The sequence below is a fragment of the Leuciscus leuciscus genome (genome assembly GCF_965113295.1).
Source record: "Leuciscus leuciscus genome assembly, chromosome: 9".
Taxonomy (NCBI): Eukaryota; Metazoa; Chordata; class Actinopteri; order Cypriniformes; family Leuciscidae; genus Leuciscus; species Leuciscus leuciscus.
In genome coordinates, this window is record NC_138733.1 from 3,594,356 (window position 1) to 3,617,434 (window position 23,079).

The 23,079-nt window shown below is 38.7% G+C and overlaps 1 protein-coding gene and 1 long non-coding RNA gene across 2 annotated transcripts; both read right to left on the reverse strand.

Moving 5' to 3' along the window:
- Positions 1-11,548: 11,548 nt before the first annotated feature.
- On the reverse strand, positions 11,549-15,117 carry LOC309506256 (uncharacterized protein; the record flags this gene model as incomplete). Its single annotated transcript, XM_082180014.1, has 2 exons — positions 11,549-12,162; positions 13,175-15,117. The coding sequence occupies 2 exons, from the start codon at positions 15,115-15,117 to the stop codon at positions 11,880-11,882; spliced, it is 2,226 nt and encodes a 741-aa protein (XP_082036140.1). The 3' UTR covers positions 11,549-11,879.
- A 5,798-nt stretch (positions 15,118-20,915) lies between these two features.
- LOC309506485 lies at positions 20,916-22,419 on the reverse strand. The gene is made up of 2 exons (XR_014208796.1): positions 21,989-22,419; positions 20,916-21,887 (listed from the first exon to the last, which is right to left on the reverse strand). It is a non-coding gene; the product is annotated as an uncharacterized lncRNA (long non-coding RNA).
- Positions 22,420-23,079: the final 660 nt, after the last annotated feature.

Consider the following 23,079-nt stretch of genomic DNA (forward strand, 5'->3'; position numbering starts at 1 on the left):
ACCGGAAATGAAATCCTTGAGGCCATTTTTGTTCGGCTTGACCCAAGGAATCCAATGATATAAGACACTTGAGTCTGTGACAAACGGTTAATGAGATTTAAGCAAAAATATGCCATTTTTTTGTTTTTTGCGCTGTAGCGCCACCTATTGGCCAATCTGGCACATATTTTGATAACCTCTCCTCGATTTTTGTACTACCATCTGGCAAAGTTTCAAGTCTCTAGCACTTACGGTTTGGGCTGCACGATGCGTTTTACGGCGGAATAATAATAATAATTAAAGCTGCAAGCAGCATTTATCGGGGTTCAAGCTATTAAGGTCTTTAAGGTTTTTAAGCATCAAAAGTTATAAAGTTTTATTTAGCAAGCATGTAACCACTGACATAATAGATGAAAAAGACCATGTTCTAGCATGATTTACCATGATATACCACATTCTAGCATGATTGACCATAGTTTATCATGATTTACCATGGTTTACCATTATTTACCATGTTCTAGCATAGTTTTACCATGATTTTATCTTAATTTACTTTGATTTACCATGTTTTAGCATGATTTACCATGATATACCACATTCTAGCATGATTTACCATAGTTTATCATGATTTACCATGGTTTACCATGATTTACCCTGTTCTAGCATAGTTTACCATGAATTCATCTTAGTTTACCTTGATTTACCATGTTCTAGCATGATTTATCATGATATACCACATTCTAGCATGATTTACCATAGTTTATCATGATTTACCATGGTTTACCATGATTTACCCTGTTCTAGCATAGTTTACCATGAATTCATCTTAGTTTACCTTGATTTACCATGTTCTAGCATGATTTACCATGATTTTCCACATTCTAGCATGATTTACCATAGTTTATCATGATTTACCATGGTTTACCATGATTTACCCTGTTCTGGCATAGTTTACCATGAATTTATCTTAGTTTACCTTGATTTACCATGTTCTAGCATGGTTTACCATGATATGCCACATTCTAGCATTATTTACCAAAGTTTATCATGATTTACCATGGTTTACCATGATTTACCCTGTTCTAGCATAGTTTACCATGACTTACCATGTTCTAGCATGATTTACCTTGATACACCACATTCTAGTATTATTTACTATGATTTACAATGTCTAATTATGAATTCAAAAGCACATGTCAAAAGACTTCATTAATAAGTAGAATGGCCAGCAGAGGGCACTAGAAGACCATTATTGGCTCAGTTTCAGTTTAATCTTCATGATTTTCACTAGTTTTCTGCACTAAAGCAAACCAGTCTTTCCATGTTAACTCTATAATGCATGCTTACACACACACACACACACACACTAATACTTTAACAGATGGATTTTGACTAAATGTAATTGTAAATGTTCAAATAATGATTTTATAAAGTCTAAATATGAATTATAGAAACAATATGACAAAATAACTATTTTAAACAGCAGGGGGCAGTAAAATACCACTTATTGGCTTAATATGCCATTGTATTCATATTATTTTCACCTTTTTAAACTGTTATAGAGTCAAATTTTGTCCGATCTGTCTGAAATGTTTCATGCTTGTTCAGAGTGATATTTCACATGTTCTGACTTGTTTTTTAGAAGATCTGAGCATCTTAAAAGATATAAGCTTTCGGGGACACTTGGTCAAGGCCACATTTTGAAGTGACCCTTTTATAGCCATCCAAATGAAGTAGTTCAACTTTTTCTGATAATTACTGATCTAGAGAGTCCAGAGAATTGTACTGCACAAATTTTGAACATTATTATATGAAAATTATATGATCATAGATGGAAAAGACCATTTACAGCCAATACAGGCAATTTACCATAGGAAATATATGGTTATAAAGGTTTTTGACAGTTATAGCGCCACCTATGGTCCGATCTCCATAAAATTGGGCATGCTTGTTAATGATGTTATGTCACATATGCTCACCAATTTTTGTGAAGTTCTGAGTTTTCATTTAGGATTTATAGGCTTTTTAATGTATTTTGTCACGCCCATTTTATAAATGACCCTATTACAGCCAGGCAAATGCAAAAGTTCAACTTTTTTTTGATAATTATTGATCTAGAGAGTCCAGAGAATTGTCCTAGACTGGTCTGGTTCCGATCGGGCAAAAAACCTAGGACTAGTTCGCAAAAGTAGGTTTTTTACATATTCGCAAATAATTAATTAATGGTTTGATTGACATTAGTGGTTCTTGAGGCAAAGTTGTTGAGCATGAGCAGATCTATCAAATGATATGCATTTTGTGACAATAAGTGTAACACCACGTGATTACAGAGCCATAGAACTCGTTAGCGCCAACTAGTGGCCGATTTCTTTCAAAATTCTTACAGACCTCTAGGGCCATGAGTCGAACATGCCCATCGAGTTTCGTTCCGATCGGCCTCCGTTAACCTTGTCTAATAGTTGCTCAAACTTCATTGGCCGATGGCGGCCATGTTTTTTGAGATACACCAATTTCCTCATAGACATACATGGCACCTTGGACCAAGACACTGCATACCAATTTTCAAGTCAATCTGACTAACGGTCAGGTGGTTATAGCCTGTTTTATGTTTTTTTCATATTATAGCGCCACCTTGTGGCCAATCACCGCGATTTTTTTACTGTTACCTCAGATTGACCTCTTACACATGTGTACCGAGTTTGGTGAAAATATCTCATTTTGTTCACGAGTTATAGCCATTTTAGTAAAATAGGCTCCGCCTCCTGCGAACGTTTTGACACCCCTTAGCAACCGTGGATCGAAATTTCAACTTTTTTTCGATAATTATTGATATTCAGACCACTGTGAACATTTCTGCACTGGTTTGGTTCCGATCGGGCAAAAAACCAGGGACTAGTTCGCAAAAGTAGGTTTTGGACAAAATCCAATATGGCGGAAAAATTTGCATACCGGAAATGAAATCCTTGAGGCCTTTTTTGTTCGGCTTGACCCAAGGATTCCAATGATATAAGACACTTGAGTCTGTGACAAACGGTTAATGAGATTTAAGCAAAAATATGCGTTTTTTTTGTTTTTTGCGCTGTAGCGCCACCTATTGGCCAATCTGGCTCATATTTTGATAACCTCTCCTCGATTTTTGTACTACCATCTGGCAAAGTTTCAAGTCTCTAGCACTTACGGTTTGGGCTGCACGATGCGTTTTACGGCGGAATAATAATAATAATTAAAGCTGCAAGCAGCATTTAGCGGGGTTCAAGCATTTAGGGTCTTTAAGCACATAAGGCAGTTTAGTGAGTTGTCTGAGTTTTTGTTTAGGATTTACAGGCTTTTGAGTGTTTTTTGCCATACACATTTTCTAAATGATCCTGTTATGGCTACCCAATGGGTAAAGTTAAAGTTTTTTATATAATTAATAATCTAGAGCTTCCAGAGAATTGTACTGCACTGGTATATTTCCGATCGGGCGAAAAACCTAGGACTAGTTCGCAAAAGTAGGTTTTTAACATAATCGCAAGTATTTAATGAACAAATTGATTGACAGCAGTAGTTCTTGAGGCAAAGTTGTTCAGTATGAGGAGATCTATCAAATGATATGCATCACGTGATTACATAGCCGTAAAACCTGTTAGCGTCAACTAGTGGCTGATTTTTCAAAATTCTTACAGACCTCTAGGGCCACGAGTCGAACATGCCCACCTAGTTTTGTTCTGATCGGCCTCCGTTAAGAGCAAACTAACAGCTTTGAATTAAAATGGTGAGGTATCCTGTTGTAAACATCAACCATGCCTGTTGACAGTTCTCTTTTGTGGGAAGGGAATGAAAAGTTCTCAAATCCGCAGCACAGCCTCAGACATAACATTTATATCCATGATCTGCCATTTTCACTATTGTCCTTGCTTGCTTCTTCACAATACCTGCAGATCTTCTGATGATTCGGCTGTGCAGGTCCACATTAACACTGCCTGGCCTAGAACATTGACTGGAAAATCCAAATTTGGGGGGTATAAATATTAATGATCCTGACTCCAACGTCACAGTCGGTGTTATGGTGGGATTCACTCATTTTTCAGCGGTCTTTTGCAAACAGGAGATTTACACATGAAGGAGGAAACAATGGTGTTTGAGGCTCACGGTATGTCAGTTCCATGTCCAGAACTCTTATCATTCAACTATGCCAAGATAAATACAGTTTTCAATTGTATGGCACCTTTAAAATAGATGATTAGTAATATAATGCTTACTTGGAGTCTGAAATGGCTTTAACAAAAGAAGAAAAATAGTCTTAGATTTCTGTTCATTCTAATCATGTACAAATAAAGTAGCACAGTAAGATTACATTTATTTGAATGCATTAGTGAGTGTGTGATTGTGCTGTGTGTGCAGCGTGTCAATACTAAAAGTGAAGGTGTAGTTGATATCTTTGGTGATAATATCTGTAGTAATCATAAAAAAACAATTAAGAAATAAAGAATTAAAATTACAAATAATATTCTATTAAGATATGAGTTACAATAACATGATTTGCAATAGTAATAATATCAATAATATATGCACAATACACACAGATTAGACTATCAGGTCTGTGTTTTACAAAAACATTAGTATTGCAGCCAATGTGAGTCTGTGGGATTTATAAACAGACAAAATATGATTTGAAATGTTATTTTAATGATTTTATTAAGTTTAAACAATATTTCAAATGGAAAAAAAAATGAAAAATAATATTTTAGTGAGCAGAATGAACCAATGAGTGTTCTTCTGGTGGTTAAAATGTAAATGAAAACAATAATACTTAAACAATAATACTTAATACACTAACCATGCTTGAACACACACATGCACACACATTTTGTTGTAGATGTAGATATTTAAAATAAAAGATAGGTAACAAAATGATAATTGCAAATCTCCTCTGTATAACACCATTTTCAGATTTCAAATTAATCACTGAGAGGCAGAAATGTTCAAACTGAGAGCTCAGTAAAAATGAAGTGATAAACTTTGACAAAACATGACTGTGTTATAATAGGTGATTTTCATGCAAGTAATTTTATATAGTCCAAAAACTAATGCAAAAGCACAGATGAAAATATTTTATTAAGTAGACTGCCTGCAGAGGGCAGTAGAAGACCACTAATTGACTCACTTTCATTTGAAAGACTTTTTTATCCACCAGTAAAACAAAGCAGTTTCTCCATGTTCTTTCCATTAAGCATGCTTACACACACAGACACACACACAAACACAAACACATCCATCCACACACACACACACACACACACACACAAAGACAAATATGTTTTCAATGTTTTTATGATGTGATATTGTGAAAATATCTTCATCTCCTCATCTTGAACAACTTTGCCTCAAGAATCACTAATGTCAATCAAACCGTTCATAATCATAATAAAAAATAAAATATACAAATATCATAATAAAACAAAAAACATCGTAATAAAAAAGATTGCTTCTTAAAGCATTTGTTTATTTCCCAATACTGAAAGCGAATTAAAAGAGCATGCGTAATCCTGCTGCTCCCTCTAGTGGACAACAGTGGTATTATAGCTTACATTTTACAGTTGAAGTGTTTGAATGAATGAATGGGAATTAGTTTTTTTACTTATATCTCAGGAACCAAAAGGCGAAAAATTCTGAAACTCAGAGCATAGATAGTGCTTGAGGAGCCCTGTTGAATGAGACCATCAAGGTGTTTTTGGGCGATTGGGGCTGGGAGTTATGACTGTTATAAGGCATATCTGTTCGGGCTATTATCTCTGGAATGCCCAGGGCAAATAACACCACATTTGAATCGAAGCTAGCCAAGGACGCGCCCTTTCCAACGAGCTCTCACACAAGGTTCGGGGTGGTTTGGGTCGGGAGTTGCGGTCGTTCAAAGTCGGGGGTCCGCGGGCTTGCGATGCGCGGGGGGGCGCGCTCCCGAGGCCCGCGACGACACGTTTCGATCAAGAGCCCCGAGAGGTCCTCACCATCAAAATTTGAGCGCGCAACGACTTTCCGTTTTCGAGTTATGAATGAATTTGTATTTGGGGGCGTGGCTTAAATGCCGTTATACTTTCGTTTCATTTCATTCATTTACTTTCGTCCATTTCCATATCTCAGTGTAACACAATTGTCAATAGTAATACTCAATAGATGAGTTTTGTTAAAATAATGTAAAATAATGTTAAAATAATGATTTTATAAAGTCTAAATATGAATTTTATAACAATATTAGGGAGTAGTATGATGAAATGACAGCAGGGGGCAGTAAAATACCACTTATTGGCTTAATATGTCATTATATTCATATAAAATCACCTTTTGAAGAAGTTAAACTTTTTTTCTGATAATTATTGATCTAGAGAGTTCAGAGAATTGTGCTGCACTGGTTTTGAACATTATGATATGAACATTATATGATAGAAGACACCATTTACAGCAAATACAGGCAATTTACCATAGGAAATATATGGTTTTAAAGCGTTTTAACAGTTATAGCGCCAACTATGGTCCGCTCTCCATAAAATTTTCCATGCTTCTTAAGCAGGTTATGACACATATGCTCATCAATTTTCGTGAAGTTCTGAGTTTTCGTTTAGGATTTATAGGCTTTTGAGTGCATTTTACCACGCCCATTTTCTAAATGACCCTGTTAGCCATGCGAAAAATGCAAAAGTTCAACTTTTTTTTGATAATTATTGACCTAGAGAGTCCATAGAATTGTCCTAGACTGGTTTGGTTCCGATCGGGCGAAAAACCTAGGACTAGTTCGCAAAAGTAGGTTTTTAACATAATTACGAATATTTAATGAACGGTTTGATTGACAGCAATGGTTCTTGAGGCAAAGTTGTTCAACAAGAGGAGATCTATCAAATGGTATGCATTTTGTGACAATAAGTGTAACACCACGTGATTACAGAGCCATAAAACTCGTTAGCGCCAACTAGTGGCCGATTTCTTTTAAAATTCTTACAGACCTCTAGGGCCATGAGTAGAACATGCCCACCGAGTTTCGTTCCGATCGGCCTCCGTTAACCTTGTCTAATAGGTGCTCAAACTTCATTGGCCGATGGCGGCCATGTTTTTTTAGATACGCCAATGTCCTCATACACATACATGACACCTTGGACCAAGACACTGCATACCAATTTTCAAGTCAATCGGACTAACGGTCAGGTGGTTAAAGCCTGTTTTATGTTTTTTTCATATTATAGCGCCACCATGTGGCCAATCGCCGCGATTTTTTTACTGTTACCTCATATTGAGCTCATACATATGTGTACCTAGTTTGGTGAAGATACCTCATTTACTTCTGGAGTTATAGCCATTTTAGTAAAATAGGCCCCTCCCACAACGTACGTTTTGGCGCCCCTTAGCGTCCGTGAATCGAAATTTCGACTTTTTTTCGATAATTATTTATCTTCAGTTTCTAGAGAACATTTCTGCACTGGTTTGGTTCCGATCGGACGAAAAACCAGGGACTAGTTCGCAAAAGTAGGTTTTTGACAAAATTCAAAATGGCGGAAAATCTATCATGGCGGAAATGAAATCGGAGATATACGTTTTGTTCGTCAGGCGTCCAGCTTTCCAATGATATAAGACACTTGAGTCTACGACATACGGTCTAGGAGTTCTGAGCAGTTTCGCGCTTTTGGTTGCTATAGCGCCACCTATGGGCCAATCGGGGTCATAATTTGATAACCTCTCCTCGATTTTTGTACTACCATCTGGCAAAGTTTCAAGGTTCCAGCTCTTACGGTTTGGGCTGCACGATGCGTTTTACGGCAGAAGAAAAATAATAATAAAAATCAGGACAATTACAATAGGGTTTCAGCACTTCGTGCTTGAACCCCTAATTAAAGCTGCAAGCAGCATTTATCGGGGTTCAAGCAGTTAAGGCCTTTAAGCACACAAGCATCAAAAGACATTAAGTTTTATTTAGCAAGCATTTAACAACTGACATAATAGACGGAAAAGACCATTTACAGCCAATACAGGCTGTTTACCATGGGAAATATATGGTTTTAAAGCTTTTTAACAGTTATAGCGCCACCTTTGGTCCGATCTCCATAAAATTTGGCATGCTTGTTAATGATGTTATGTCACATATGCTCACCAATTTTTGTGAAGTTCTGAGTTTTCATTTATGATTTATAGGCATTTTAGTGTATTTTGCCACGCCCCTTTTATAAATTACCCTATTACAGCCACCCAAATGCAAAAGTTCAACTTTTTTTCGATAATTATTGATCTAGAGAGTCCAGAGAATTGTCCTAGACTGGTCTGGTTCCGATCGGGCGAAAAACCAGGGACTAGTTCGCAAAAGTAGGTTTTTAACATATTCATGAATATTTAATGAACGGTTTGATTGACAGCAATAGTTCTTGAGGCAAAGTTGTTCAGCATGAGCAGATCTATCAGATGATATGCATTTTGTGATGATAAGTGTAACACCACGTGATTACAGAGCCATAAAACTCGTTAGCGCCAACTAGTGGCCGATTTCTTTCAAAATTCTTACAGACCTCTAGGGGCTTGAGCCGAACCTACCCACCGAGTTTCGCTCCGATCGGACTTCGTTAACGGTGCTCAATTCTCATTGGCCAATGGCGGCCATGTTTTTTGAGATACGCCAATATCCTTTTAGACATACATGGCCCCTTGGGCCAAGACACTGCATACCAAATTTCAAGTTATTCGGAAAAACGGTCAGGTGTCTATACGTTTTTTTTGTTTTATAGCGCCACCATGTGGCCAATCGACGAATTTTTTTTTACTGTGACCTCAGATTGACCTCTTAAACACGTGTGCCAAGTTTGGTGAAGATATCTCATTTACTTCTCGAGTTATAGCCATTTTAGTATAATAGGCTCCTCCCACAACCTTAATTTATCACCCCCTAGCGATCAGAAATTGGAATTTCGACTTTTTTTCGATAATTATTGATCTTCAGACTCCAGAGAACAATTCTGCACTGGTTTGGTTCCAATCGGACAAAAAACCAGGGACTAGTTTGCAAAATTAGGTTTTTGACATAATTCAAAATGGCGGAAAATTTGCATACCGGAAATGAAATCGGAGATATACGTTTTGACCTTCAGGAGTCCAGCTTTCGAATGATATAAGACACTTGAGTCTACGACTTACGGTCTAGGAGTTATGAGCAGTTTCTCGCTTTTGGTCGCTATAGCGCCACCTATGGGCCAATTGGTGTCATAATTTGATAACCTCTCCTCGATTTTTGTACTACCATCTGGCCAAGTTTCAAGTCTCTAGCACTTACGGTTTGGGCTGCACGATGCGTTTTACGGCGGAAGAATAATAATAATAATAATAATAAAAATCAGTACAATTACAATAGGGTTTCAGCACTTCGTGCTTGAACCCCTAATAATAAAAATCCTTACAATTACAATAGGGTTTCAGCATTTCATGCTTGAACCCCTAATAATAAAAATCTGTACAATTACAATAGGGTTTCAGCATTTCATGCTTGAACCCCTAATAAAAATCAGTACAATTACAATAGGGTTTCAGCACTTCGTGCTTGAACCCCTAATAAGTTATTAGTTAACATGAAACAATTCCCTGAATTAGATACGTTTTTTTTTTTTTTTTTTGCTTTTTGTTTGTTTAGTACATCTGTACAATAACAACAAATAAAATTGCCATTTCACTGACAATGTGTGATTTTGTGAGTAAAAGGTTTCTACAGATCCAATAATTAAAATAAACTGAGATTCAAGCAAACGTATAGTGAAATAGTTTCGTGGAAGTTGTTTTTGAGTTGTAACTAACGCTACACGGCTAAGCTGCTACGGAGCAGGTTTTATTCTGGGTTAGAGATCGCAGACCAAAACTGGACCAATCAGTGCAGTGACATGTATCTGATACAATAAAGCCACTCCCCCTGCATCTCTCACTCCAAATCAAAGCAGTTTATAGTGTGAAACAAACTTTTGAGAGCAAATTGCTTTTGCTGCTATTTTTTAAATATTATATGAATTATAATTACTTTTGATTCATGTAATATATTAATATAATATAGCCTATTTATTGACAAGTGAAATTAAACTTTGTTTTAAATTAATATAAATGTGGAGACCTGGACAAATGTTGTCGTTTTCTTTTTAAATGAGAAGTGAATTTCATTATTGCCAGCCAATTATTATATAATTTCATTGCCTGAAACAAGGTGGAGACAAGAGCGTGGAAAAAAAGCTGTGCACACCAGCCTTCTACAGTTCTGCAACAGGCTCAAGACAGTAGTCCAGCACGGCGGATACACATTTCCATGTTTATAAAATTTAAATAAGACAACATCTCTATTGCAAATGCAAACCCCTTCATCAACTTAACGTCATTGCCATAGAAACCATTGCAGATATCCCGGAAAGCGAAAGAGCTGCATGGTCTCACAAATCGATATGAACAGTTGCGATACACAGTGTGGACATCATTTTAGATCAGATTCCAATCGGATACAAAAATATTCAGATTTGGATTGACAGTGTGAACGTAGCCATAGTGAACTACTTTACGTCAACATTTTAGCCATAGTCAACGCTTCATATTCACTTGTGGTTGATGAGCTGATGCTGTGCCTCTCCAGTGCAGTGGAAGTCCAATGATTTTTTGTGAGGTTTTAATGACCCTCTGCAGTGCAGCTCTTTCAGCCTTTGAACAGTTTCCATACCAGACTGTAATGCAATATGTTAATATGCTTTCTTCCGTGCAATGGTAGAAGGACTTCAGCAGTCTGGCAGAGTGATGGGCCTTCCTCAAAGTTCTGAGGAAGTAAAGTCTCTGTTGGGCTTTTTTAACCAGGGCTGGGTCTGTGTCCTGTGTCGCCTGAAGTCTATTATTAGCTCCTTTGTCTTTTTGATGTTGAGAGACAAGTTGTTATTTGCACACCACTCAAGCAATCTACATACATCATCTCTGTAGGCAGCCTCACTGCCATTTGAGATGAGCCCCACCACTGTTGTATTGTCGGCAAATTTTATGATTGTGTTAGTGGGGTGAACTGATGTACAGTCATGCGTGTAGAGGGAGGAAAGGAGGGGGCTCAGCACACATCCTTGCGGTGCTCCAGTGCTAAGGGTCAGGGTTGAGGAAATGTGCATGCCCAGTCTCACAGTCTGTGAGCATTCTCTGAGAAAGCCCATGATCTACAAACACAGTTGGTTGCTGAGGCCCAGATCCAGCATCTTTGTGAATAATCTGCTAGGGACGATGGTATTAAAAGCAGAACTAAAATCTACAAAGAGCATCCTTACATATGTATCCTTCTGCTCCAGGTGTTTCAGTGCAGTATAGAGAGTAGAATTTATTGCATCCTCTGCAGATCTATTTGATCTGTATGCATATTGATGGGGGTCTAATGTGGGAGGAAGTGCAGATTTAATGTGTCCCAGAATGAGTCTTTCAAAGCACTTAGATATGATAGGTGTAAGTGCTATTGGTTTATAGTCATTCAGGGAAGTGATGTTGGACTGCTTTGGCACTGGAATGATGGTAGCAGTTTTCAGGCAGTCTAGTACGACCGTATGTGCAAGGACCACAAAAAACTCTTAGAAAGAATAATTATTGCTCAAATATACAACAGTTGAGTATATAAATCACGACAAGCATTATAAAATAGTCGAAATATAAAAATATACAGATTAAACTGATTAAAAGTTGCTGAAATAAATGAGTGTTGAAGTACACAAGCACCATCTAGTGGAAATAAACATTATAGACACCCAAAGCTTGTCACAGCAAACACACTCCCACCATCACACATGTGTGATTCTTAATAGAAGTTCAGTAACTCAGCATAAACTTATAAACATTCAGAGGGTAAGTATTTGTACACGTTTAACATATACAGTTAAACACTAATTAAAGCTAACCCTTTAATCAGCTTCAAGTAGTAACACTGTTTTGTGTATGGGTCTTTCTAAGTAGACTGGCTTGTTTGTGCGTGCACCCTTGCTATCTAGTGTTGCATCACTAACCAGAAGTTTAAGTCTTCTCACCATTCCATCAGATCCAGGGAAGACTTCTACCACTTTAGCTAGCTTCCACTGATTTCGTGGAGCTAAGTCATCCTGAAGCAGAACAATATCATTTATCTTGGTGTTTCTCCTGCTCTTATTCCACTTACTTCTCTGCTGCAAACTCAACAGATATTCCTTCCTCCTTTTTGCCTTCCCAAAAAGACCATAAGACAGTTGCAGCTCATACAGAACGCTGCCGCCAGGATTCTGAGCAGAACCAGAAAATATGAACATATCACACCAGTCCTCAGGTCTTTACACTGGCTCCCAGTTAGATTTAGGATTGATTTTAAAGTATTATTACTGGTATATAAATCATTCAATGGCCTAGGACCTCAATACATTGCAGATATGCTCACTGAATATAAACCCAACAGATCACTCAGATCATTAGGATCATATCAGCTAGAAATACCAAGGGTTCATTCTAAACATGGTGAGTCTGCTTTTAGCTATTATGCCAGCCGCAGCTGGAACCAGCTTCCAGAAGAGATCAGATGTGCTCCTACTGTAGTCACATTCAAATCCAGACTCAAAACACTTCTGTTTAGCTGTGCATTTACTGAATGAGCACTGTGCCGCTGTTCGTCCGACTGTTTGTACTGTACTGTATTTTACTCTATTTTTCTAAACTGTTTTAATTATTCTTATTTCTTTTAATTATTTTAATTTCTCCTATGTCAGCAGGGCATTTAGCCCGAAACTGTAAATGCCCACTCAGAAGGTGATAATGTGAAAGTGATTAATGTGGGTTTGAAAGTAGAACAGTATTTAAATGACGATATTAAAGTTTTCGTCTGAGAAAAAATGTGAACGCAGTGCTAAAGTGCTAAAGAAAGTGAAAAGAACGTGTGAGTAAATGAGGGAGAAAAGAAAGTTAAAGGAAAGTTGATAGATGGAAGTCGTAAGAAGATTGAAGGTTAAAAGAAGGTTGAAAGATTTAAGTCTTAAGGGAATCCTTTGAAAGAAAGATCTATAATAAATATTCTTTTTTATTTTTTAAAAGTACTGTATTTTATTTTATTTTTTCTAAACTGTTTTAATTATTCTTATTTCTTTTCATTATTTTAATTTCTTCTATGTAAAGCACTTTGAATTGCCATTGTGTATGAAATGTGCTATATAAATAAACTTGCCTTGCCTTGCCTTGCCTCCACCTGGTCCAAAACTCATTCGCCAGAAACTGAAATCTTTTCCATCTCTTCTGAAGATAAAGATCCTCCCTTACAAACTCTCCAGGCGGTGGTGCAATGATGGTTGACTTCATTGTTAGTATATGATTCGGCGTTAATGGTTCTGGTCCCACAGGATCATTGATGTGTTCTGAGGTCAATGGTCGACTATTCACGATCGCCATTACTTCATACATGAATGTTCTTAAAGAAGAACTGTCTAGTCTTGCTGCAGACTTGTCTAGGATGGACGTTAGTACACTCCTTACAGTCCGAATCTGTCTCTCCCAGACACCACCCATGTGACTGGAAGCAGGTGGGTTCATGACAAAGGTACAGCCTAACTCTTTCACATGTTCTTGATCCATTCCCTTCATCAACTTCAGGAACTCTCCCTTTGCCCCCATGAAGTTGGTACCTTGATCACTATGCAGTTGACTTACATTACCATGTATAGCAATAAGACAACGCAGTGCATTAAGAAAGGCATCAGTGCTAAGATCATCCAGCACCTCAAGATGAACAGCTCGCGAACACATGCAGGTGAAAAGTAGTCCGTATCTCTTCAACTCTTTCCTTCCCTCTTTAACATAGAACGGACCGAAGCAGTCCATGCCACTATAGGTGAACGGAGGAGTAGCTTCCATTCTTTCTAGTGGCAGGTCAGCCATCCTTTGCTCCTGATTGCATTTCCTCAGTTTCCTACACTTAATGCATTTGTAGATGAGAGATGAAACTTCACTACTGCATCCCAGAATCCAAATACCATTGGAGCGGATTTCATTGATGGTCATGCCACGACCTTGATGTTGCACCTTTTCATGGAAGTGTTTTATGAGTAAACGAGATATATGATGCCCTTTAGGAAGAATGGCTGGATGCTTTACATGAGGGTGAAGTTCTGCCTGTGTCAATCGTCCTCCCACCCGTAGGACATCATGGTCGTCGATAAACGGACTTAACTTGTACAGCTTGTTGAACTGACATGAATTAACTTCCTTGCCTTGTCTTAGATGCTTGATTTTGTCACTGAACACTTCTTCTTGAACGATACGAATAATTAATTGTTCAGCATCCTTTCTTTCTTCAAATGTTGTGAAATTGTTGGATCTTTCTACCAAACCTTTCGCACTCCTTGCACAGCGTTTGAGTCTCGCTATGGCTTTCACTGCCCTCTTCCAATCTGAAAACCTTTGCAGGCGATCTGACAGACACCACTCTTCTCTTGCCTTGGTCGTAAGAACTTGTTCCCTTTTGAGCTCCGGATCTCCATCATTAATCTCTCCCACCTTAATGTCTTCCTTAGGGAGTTCTCTTTGCCATAGGAAACTTGGACCAGTAAACCAGTTCGATCCCATGAGTTCCTTTACGGTGAGCCCACGAGAGGCGTGGTCAGCTGGATTTTGTTCTGAAGCCACATATCGCCATTGACTAGTCTCAGTGCTTGTTCTGATTTGCTGAACTCGATTGGCTACAAATACATGGAAACGTCGTGCATCGTTGTTAATATAACCAAGGACAACCTTGGAGTCGGTCCAGTAGTATTCACGGATGCCATCCAATTCTAGTTCTCTTTTGAGCAAATCACCAATTCTTGTGGCAACCACTGCAGCTGAGAGCTCTAGTCTGGGAATTGTTACCACCTTTGATGGAGCAACCCTAGCTTTACCCATAACAAGAGTGCAGTAGACTTCTCCAGACATGGTTACAGCTCTGAGGTATGAACATACTCCATAGCCTGACACACTGGCATCTGAGAAATGGTGTAGCTCATATCGCTGAACATCCTTGAATGTTGATGGCACATAACAACGTGGTATCTTTACCAAAGACAGGTAATGGAGGTCTCGCAGCCAAGCTTCCCAGTGCGGCTTGAGGTCATCAGGAAGTGGTTCGTCCCAGCCTATATTATCTTGACACATCCTTTGTAGGGTACTTTTCCCAACTAAAATGAAGGGAGCGACAAATCCAAGAAGATCAAAAACAGAAGCAACTGTAGACAACACTCCTCTTCTAGTAAAAGGATTTTCCTTTACTAGCACTCTGAAATGGAACTCGTCTGAAGCTACGCACCATTGGATTCCGAGTGCCCTCTCTACTTTAGGCTCTCCTAGAGACAAGTCAAAGTCAGTCGCCCCTTCAGTACATTCCTCCCTTGGAATTGTGGCGATCACAGTCTTGCTGTTGGTGATGAATTTGTGCAAGCGAAGTTTCCCGGTATTGCAGAGACCCCTGGCTTCCTTTACAAGCTGGATTGCCTCTGCTTCAGTGTCTACACTTGCTAAACCATCGTCAACCTAAAAATTACGTTGTATGAACTTCACTGTGGCTTGATTAAACTTGCCTTCACCTTGCACGGCAAGGTATTTCAGGCCGAAGTTTGCACATCCAGGTGAGGAGGCCGCTCCGAACAAGTGAACCTTCATTCGAAAAACTGATGGTGGGGCTTTCATGTTTCCATCTTCCCACCATAGGAACCTGAGGTAGTCCCGATCCTTTGGAGCAACATGAAACTGGTGGAACATACGCTCCACATCACACATGATGGCTACTTGCCCTTTCCGGAAACGACACAAGACTCCAACAAGGGTATTTGTGAGGTCAGGCCCAGTCAGTAGATGCTCATTCAGAGAAGTATTCTGAAATCTTGCAGAGCAATCAAAGATGATGCGAATCTTGCCTGGCTTCTGCGGGTTATATACTCCATGGTGAGGTATATACCATGCTGGTTGATTACTTAACTCCATCTCTGGGACCTTTTCAGCATCGCCTCTTGCCATTATGTCCTTCATGAAAGCCAGGTAATCCTTTTGGTACTGCTCATCTCTCCTTAAACGTTTCTCTAGGGATCTGAGTCGATGCTCGGCACATGCTTTGTTGTTTGGCAAATCTGGCCTCTCACCCTTAAAAGGCAATGGCATCTCATAGTGTCCATCTTGTGTTTGCTTAATGCCTTCATTCAATTTAGCCAAAAACCTTAAGTCTTCTTGTGACGTTGAGACTTCCTCATTATCCCTTTCAACAAAGTCCGACTCAAAAACCTTCATTATCTCTGCAGGAGTGATCATCTCTTTTACCTTGTTCCTATGTACAAAGCAGACTTCAGACTTGAGTTTGTGAGATGGATCACCAGCTGGTAGAACTTGCTTCATAATAATCCTGTGACTCACACCGATTTCATCTTGATAACTGTCGTCATGGTTGTATCCAACGATACTCCAACCCAACACAGATCTTTGTGCAAATGGCTGATTCTCATTGCCACTGAGAACATCTCTGGGAAGTAAGGCTTGAGGACAGTTGTATCCTATTAACAAACCTACTTCACAGTCAAGTGCAGGAGCCATTACATCTGCCAGATGTTCTAGATGAGGCCAGTTCCTTGCGGTTTCACATGTGGGTATATGAGATCTATTTGCAGGTATATAGTCTCTAGTGTAAGTTGTTGGAAGTTTTATTTTCACTTTGGACTGGAAGCCTCTTACTTGTAGTCCATTCAATTTGTGACTGGACACAACCTTCGTTTTGGATGTTATTGTAGAAATCTTGAGTTTGACAGGCTCTTTCCTGATATAAAGTGTCTCAGCTGTGTCCTTTAGAATGAAAGTAGTGTCGCTCTGAGTATCAAGCAAGGCATACACTAAAATCTCCTTCCTTGGTTCAGCTGTTGTTGAGACATAAACTGGAATGATCGATGAGGTATGAGTGCCGTTCCTTTCTTGAACTACTCTGTTCGAAGTCACAGGCTTAGACTCTTGTCCCTTATGTGATTCGGCTGTTCTATCTGCAGATCCGTGATTGACCTTGAACTGATCTTGACTGGTTTTAGATCTTTGTACTGGAAATTTATTTACACGGTCCTGATGTAGGCTTGTTGGGTGACACTTCTCACATTTTTCACACACGCTCCTAGAGGTGCAGCTTCTGGAGTTATGACCAGTCTTAAGACAGCCAAAGCACAACTTCTCAGACTGTACAAACTTCAATCTTTCCTCAATCGGTCTTTCCATAATCTTACGACACTTATGAAGAGTGTGGCCATATCTCTTACAAAAGACACACATAAAGCTAGTCCTTTCCTCGTTGGAACTAGTGGTGAATGTCTTGGCAGTTGAGTTGCGATTCCGCTGAAACTTATGATCTTGATCTGTTTGCCTGTACCTTTCTTGCTCTGCTGGCTTTATTGCTTGCAGTGACGTGATAGGATTGCATGCAATTCGAGCTTCCTTGTTGAGAAATTCAACAATGCAGCGTTTATACGCCCACGTATAAATCTAATTAATTATTATTCATAACGGATTATGATCAATAATTAATATTTGTATTATTTTTTATTATTTTCAGAATTTACTGTAGCAGAATCAATAGTATGATCATTTTATCAGTTCATCCAATGAACAGAAAGCATAAACAAGTATTAACTCTAGGAAATATAATATCTTCCTGGCCAAGAAAGAATGAATCCCCAGCTAACAATAAATTAAGAAATAATCACGGGTAAAAGCATATATAGGTAACTTAAATCGAAGTTCAAGACAATAAAATGTATAAGCAGATTAACACAAGTAATCTCTTTGTTAAAATACAAACAATACTTTATTGATTATATACTAACACATAAAAACTAATATCTAACACAAACACACACACACATCCATACGAGTTGCAGAAGGAAAAAGAGTAAGGAAAGATTAAGTTTTAAGAGTGAGTTTAAGAGTGAGATGATGAAATCTCAAGTTTATGCACTTATAACACATGACCTGGAACGAACACTCAATCATTAATTTAACCCTTCTATCGTTTCTTAGACAGGTTTTTAAATGTATATCAATACACCAGTTCAGCTTTTAGTCTGGAGGTAGTACTTGCTTGTCTTTGCTTTGGGGATTCCCTTTGTCTGTAAAAAGGGGGTTTCCCGAGTTCGTTCGTTGGCTGGTGTCCTCGTGCCTGATGTCTGGGGCGGCCAGTCACGTGGTGTGCTGGCGGAATGAAAGTCTTTGTTTGAAGCTGGCTTTGCAGAAGAAACGTGGCTCGAAATCTTGTCGCAAAACTTAACTTAGAACCGAGACTCACAACGGAAAATAAAGGAAAACTTAGAAAAGAAAAGACAACTTAGACGAGAGTAGTAAGATGGCTTGAATAAAGCTGTTGAACCCGTTCTTCTGATCTTAATTTGGGTTCTTTGTCTCTGCGTTTACATGGTTACTCGTCTGATTGAGATCTTCATCCTTTTTCTGCCCATCTCTCTTGAGAGTGGTAGCAGAGCGTTTCTTGGGGGTGAACCCAAAGAGCTAGAGTTAGAGAGCAGATCGAAGAGAGAGCCGAGAGAGCGCCTAGAGAAAGAGCTTTGTTTTGGGTCTAAGATTTTAAACTCAAAGTTGTCCAACCTCCAGGATGAGTTCTGGCCAATTAGACACTGGCTAAATTTAGGAGGTGGCATTCTTCTCAGTTCTGATCGTAAATTATCTTATCTGGGGGGGTTTTCTTGGTAACAGAGAGACCAGATGCCACAGTTTAGACATGATCAGTATTATAAGAATACGAAACATTTTACACAGATTTCAATCAAGCCATCTTTTGAATCAAGAGCATAGGATCATACTGATATGAAACACAACACACTTTCATTCAAACATCTAACAGTTATAACATTACATGAGTTATATGGTATCTAAGCATATTAAACACACATATAAGTTGCAGACACAAAATAGATTTATGTAGTTGCATGATGTTTGATTGTAAGTCCATTGAAAATTGTTCTTGAATGAGTTTTATGTATACTGTAGGAAAAATCTCAGTTTTCTGGTTTAGAGAGAAACGGACTCTGTTTGTTCGTTCAGAGGTCTTAAAGGGGGAAGGGGTCAGGAATGTTGTGGGGGAAAACAACATCTGCTGGTATCGATCCGTCTTGCAAACTATCGAAGTTGACCAGTTCTGCCTTCAGTTAACCAATAAAAGTCTTTGGTTACAGACTCTCTGGAGCCTGGGTGAGTTATGGCTCTGGGATGTGAAGACACTTGTGTGATGCCTTGGTCTCTGTCTTTCTCTTAACCAATCAGTAATTTGGCAACAAAGCTAGTCATTGACCAGTTATGTGTTAGTGCTGGGGGCTCTTTTAAATAGCCCGACTGGTTGGCGCCTGGATCCTGTGACAAGATGGATGAGGATGGAGAAGTCCTGACCAAATCTTCCTCTTTGTTCGGCAGGAAGTGGAAAGTTTGAATTAATCTTCTGGAAGAAGATTAGTCTGCGTTTGGTTCATACCCATTGTCGCTACAACAAAGTATTTGAAATCTGGGAACCCTTTGTACTCGTCTTGAAACTTGGTGACTGCTCTATTCCAACGTGAACTTAACCAGTCTGGCAATTTGGCTGATATTCTCTGATTTTCAACACAGTCATTCAGAGCTTGTAAACCTTGAACATAAGGCATGGCTGACTCAACACTGCTTAGGAAATCTACAAATTCCTGGAGATCTTTGCTGTCTTTGGTAGCAATCTTGTGCCAAGACTGTATTTTGTCACGCTAAGATTTGCCAACTACGAACGGATTGCCGAACCGGTCATCGAGGATGTTCCAGGCTGCCGTGTAAGCTATTTCTGTTCCAGCCACAAAATGTCCTTCAATAGCTCTCTTGGCCGGACCAACTACATACTTGCGTAGAAAGTAGAGCTTTTCTTGAGGTGGCAAGTTCTTGCGATCAATTAATGTCTGGAAAGACAGCTTCCAGTCATTATACTTTAGGGGATCTCCAGAGAAAACAACAGGTTCTGGAATTGGGATCCTGTTGGCTGTAATCGCTTCAGCGAGTGCCTTCACAAGGTCATTAGAAGCTTCGTTGGGAGCAGGCAATGAAGGTGACTGAGAGATATGAGCTTGGGGAATTGGTAACCTTTGAGAGGAACAAGAGGGTTGGTTGAAAGGAGCAGTGTCTTGTGCGAGCATGAATGGCTTAGAGAGAGAAAAAGGAATGCTTGGTTGAAAAACATAATCTTCTTGTCTTTGTTGAAGAAGAGGAGCAGAACGCCGCTCTCCCTCATCACCTTTGATGCTTTCAGCATAAACCTGCAGCCTTGCTTGTGCTGCGTTATGTCTTTTTAGTTCCTCCAACCGTTCCACTTCCTTTTTCCTTTCTTCCAGCTTTATTTTCCTAACAGTGCTTTCCAAAATAAATTGAGCCCTTTTCCTTGCATTCTCCGCTTCGGTTTCTCTTTCTTGAGCTTCTCTTTCTGCTGTTAACCTTTCATCCTCTGCCTCCAGTTTCCTAATTTCCTCTTCATGTTGATGTTGTGTCTTCATTATTTTAATCACTTCTTGTGTGGCCGCTACTTTCTCGTCTTTTCTGCAAAGAATCACTGTAAGATTGACTGGACATCTTGGAAACAGACTTTGACTTACTGGAGGATGCTGAGATGATGCTGGACACCGTGGCTTCAAACACGGAATCTGAATCAGGCCAGGGAATCTCCTTAGGATCACCGTTGAGAAAGCTCTGAGACTTCTCATTTGCAGTGCTAGTAATGGCAAGACAAGTGTCATTTTTCCTTCGGATTTCAGGTTCCGGGCTTGTGATGCTTCTTATATCGTCATAAATACGGTCGACTTCAGACTGAATGGCATTAATGGTGCTCACAACTTCACAAATCAATTCTGCATCATCATTGTTCTTAATGGCTCTTTTCAAACCATTGATGTGATATTTCCACCTTCTATACCTTTGCTCAAAGCTTCTTTTCAGATAATTTAGTCTAGCGTCTTGCAGTGTTTTACCCTTCTCGGTAAGCGTGCGTGCTCGCTGACTTCTTCTAATATCTGGGAGCTGTGTATTATCTGCGCCAACCTGAGGTTGTTGTACTTATGCAGCCACTTCAACTTGCTCAGCTATATCAGCCTGCTGTGGTGGGATAACCTGCTCTGCATTGTCTACGTCTTGTGCAGTAGGGTATGTAGAGCTGACTTCTGTAGTAGGCAGCAATGTTTTTTCACTTGTGTATGACATGCTAGACCTATGTTGCACTATAATGTGAATATTCAAAGAGCTCAAAATAAATCTAAAGTTTAGTGTAAAGCGATTATCTTAGCTAGACTTATGTGATCCAATCATGTAAATGATAAACAATTGCAGAACTGTGTCAAGTAGCAAAGGTATGAACTTGTAACTTGTAAAATGTGAATATCAACACGCTTAAATTATAAAGTATGCAAAACACTTGAATATAACAGAAAATTCAAATTTTAGTCTTATTCAATAGTAGCACAATTGCCCATCTATTTAGTCCCTTTAGTTTCTTAATAAGCCAAACGATAATAGAAAAATGTCCAACTTTATCTTAGAATGAGGATGACCGAAATACCAGAACAATTGAAACTTCAGCGACAGTTCACAAGACCTTGTGCTGCTTCCAAGTCACTAACTTCAATAGTGCTTGCTTGTTCAGCCTTTACTTGCCCACTGGCTGCTTCAGTCAGTCAATTGCGATATTTTCATGTTGTACTTCCCTCATTCAACACGTGGCGCCTCTTGATGGCCGTCTTCCTCGTGCAGCTTTACTATCAGATGCTGTTGGCCTTCACCGACGCAGTAAGTGTTCTACTGTACCGCTCTTAGTCACAACACGAAGGCTGAGGTTCTTTTTAACTGATGTTTAATGCTCTCTGGACTCAGACATCAACATCAACACCGTAGAACTGAGTAAAAAGGATGAATATACAACAAAAACATGTCATACAGTCAGTTACATGGAAAACACACATGACTTTAAACTCGTACATAAACAGAAAATACATACCACTTTTGCCTACTTGTGAGCTAAGAGAGAGGGTTACATCTTGAAGTTTCTTGATTGCATGACTTATGATTATAAAGAGAAATACTTTAAACTTTGCGATGATTACATCGTTTTATATGATCAGCAGAATTGCTCTGTAAAACTCCGACCGCAGTTCTGACTCATTATTCCGTGGCAAAAAACAGGAAGTGACATACAAAGGCACGATGGGAACAAAATAAAATATACCCAAAAAACTCTTAGAAAGAATAATTATTGCTCAAATATACAACAGTTGAGTATATAAATCACGACAAGCATTATAAAATAGTCGAAATATAAAAATATACAGATTAAACTGATTAAAAGTTGCTGAAATAAATGAGTGTTGAAGTACACAAGCACCATCTAGTGGAAATAAACATTATAGACACCCAAAGCTTGTCACAGCAAACACAATTTGATTTGTATAATGAAAGGTCAAAGACAAAACATTTAGCCTATTATCTGAATCACCAGATTATCTTGTTTAATTATATAGTTATCTTCTACACAAAACATCTGTTACAATGTAAAAAAACAAAACAAATCATAGCTGATTTTATGAATAGTTTCAGTTAGTTCAAATGCATGATGATCACTGGCTGTTTGGCTTAGTTTATATATATATTGTTCGATACCAATCATAAGAGCTGTGAAAAATAAGCAAATAATCTAGAAAAATATAAATGCACTTATATCATAATCTTGTACAGCAGTTGTCATTCACATTTTGACTATTAACAAGAGGATGACAAAACTAACCTTTGGTACATCAAAAATATAATATTTGATAAGCAGATCTCACTTGTTTTCTGTTATTAAATCAGGGTTCACTTGAAAATTCACATGTATCCTCCTTGAACTCATTCTAACAACTTAATGTTTTAATGTTTCAGACCCAGGTGGAGGTAAAAGAGCAAAGGCAAGAACTGAAGTTAAAGGTAATGATGCTGTAGTTTGTTTCAGCCTGTTGACACCAATAAAATGAGCTTAATGTGCCAATTTACAGAAGATCTCAGACATCACCATAATGAATGAGCTGAAAACAGGGAACTTTTGGAGACAAAGAG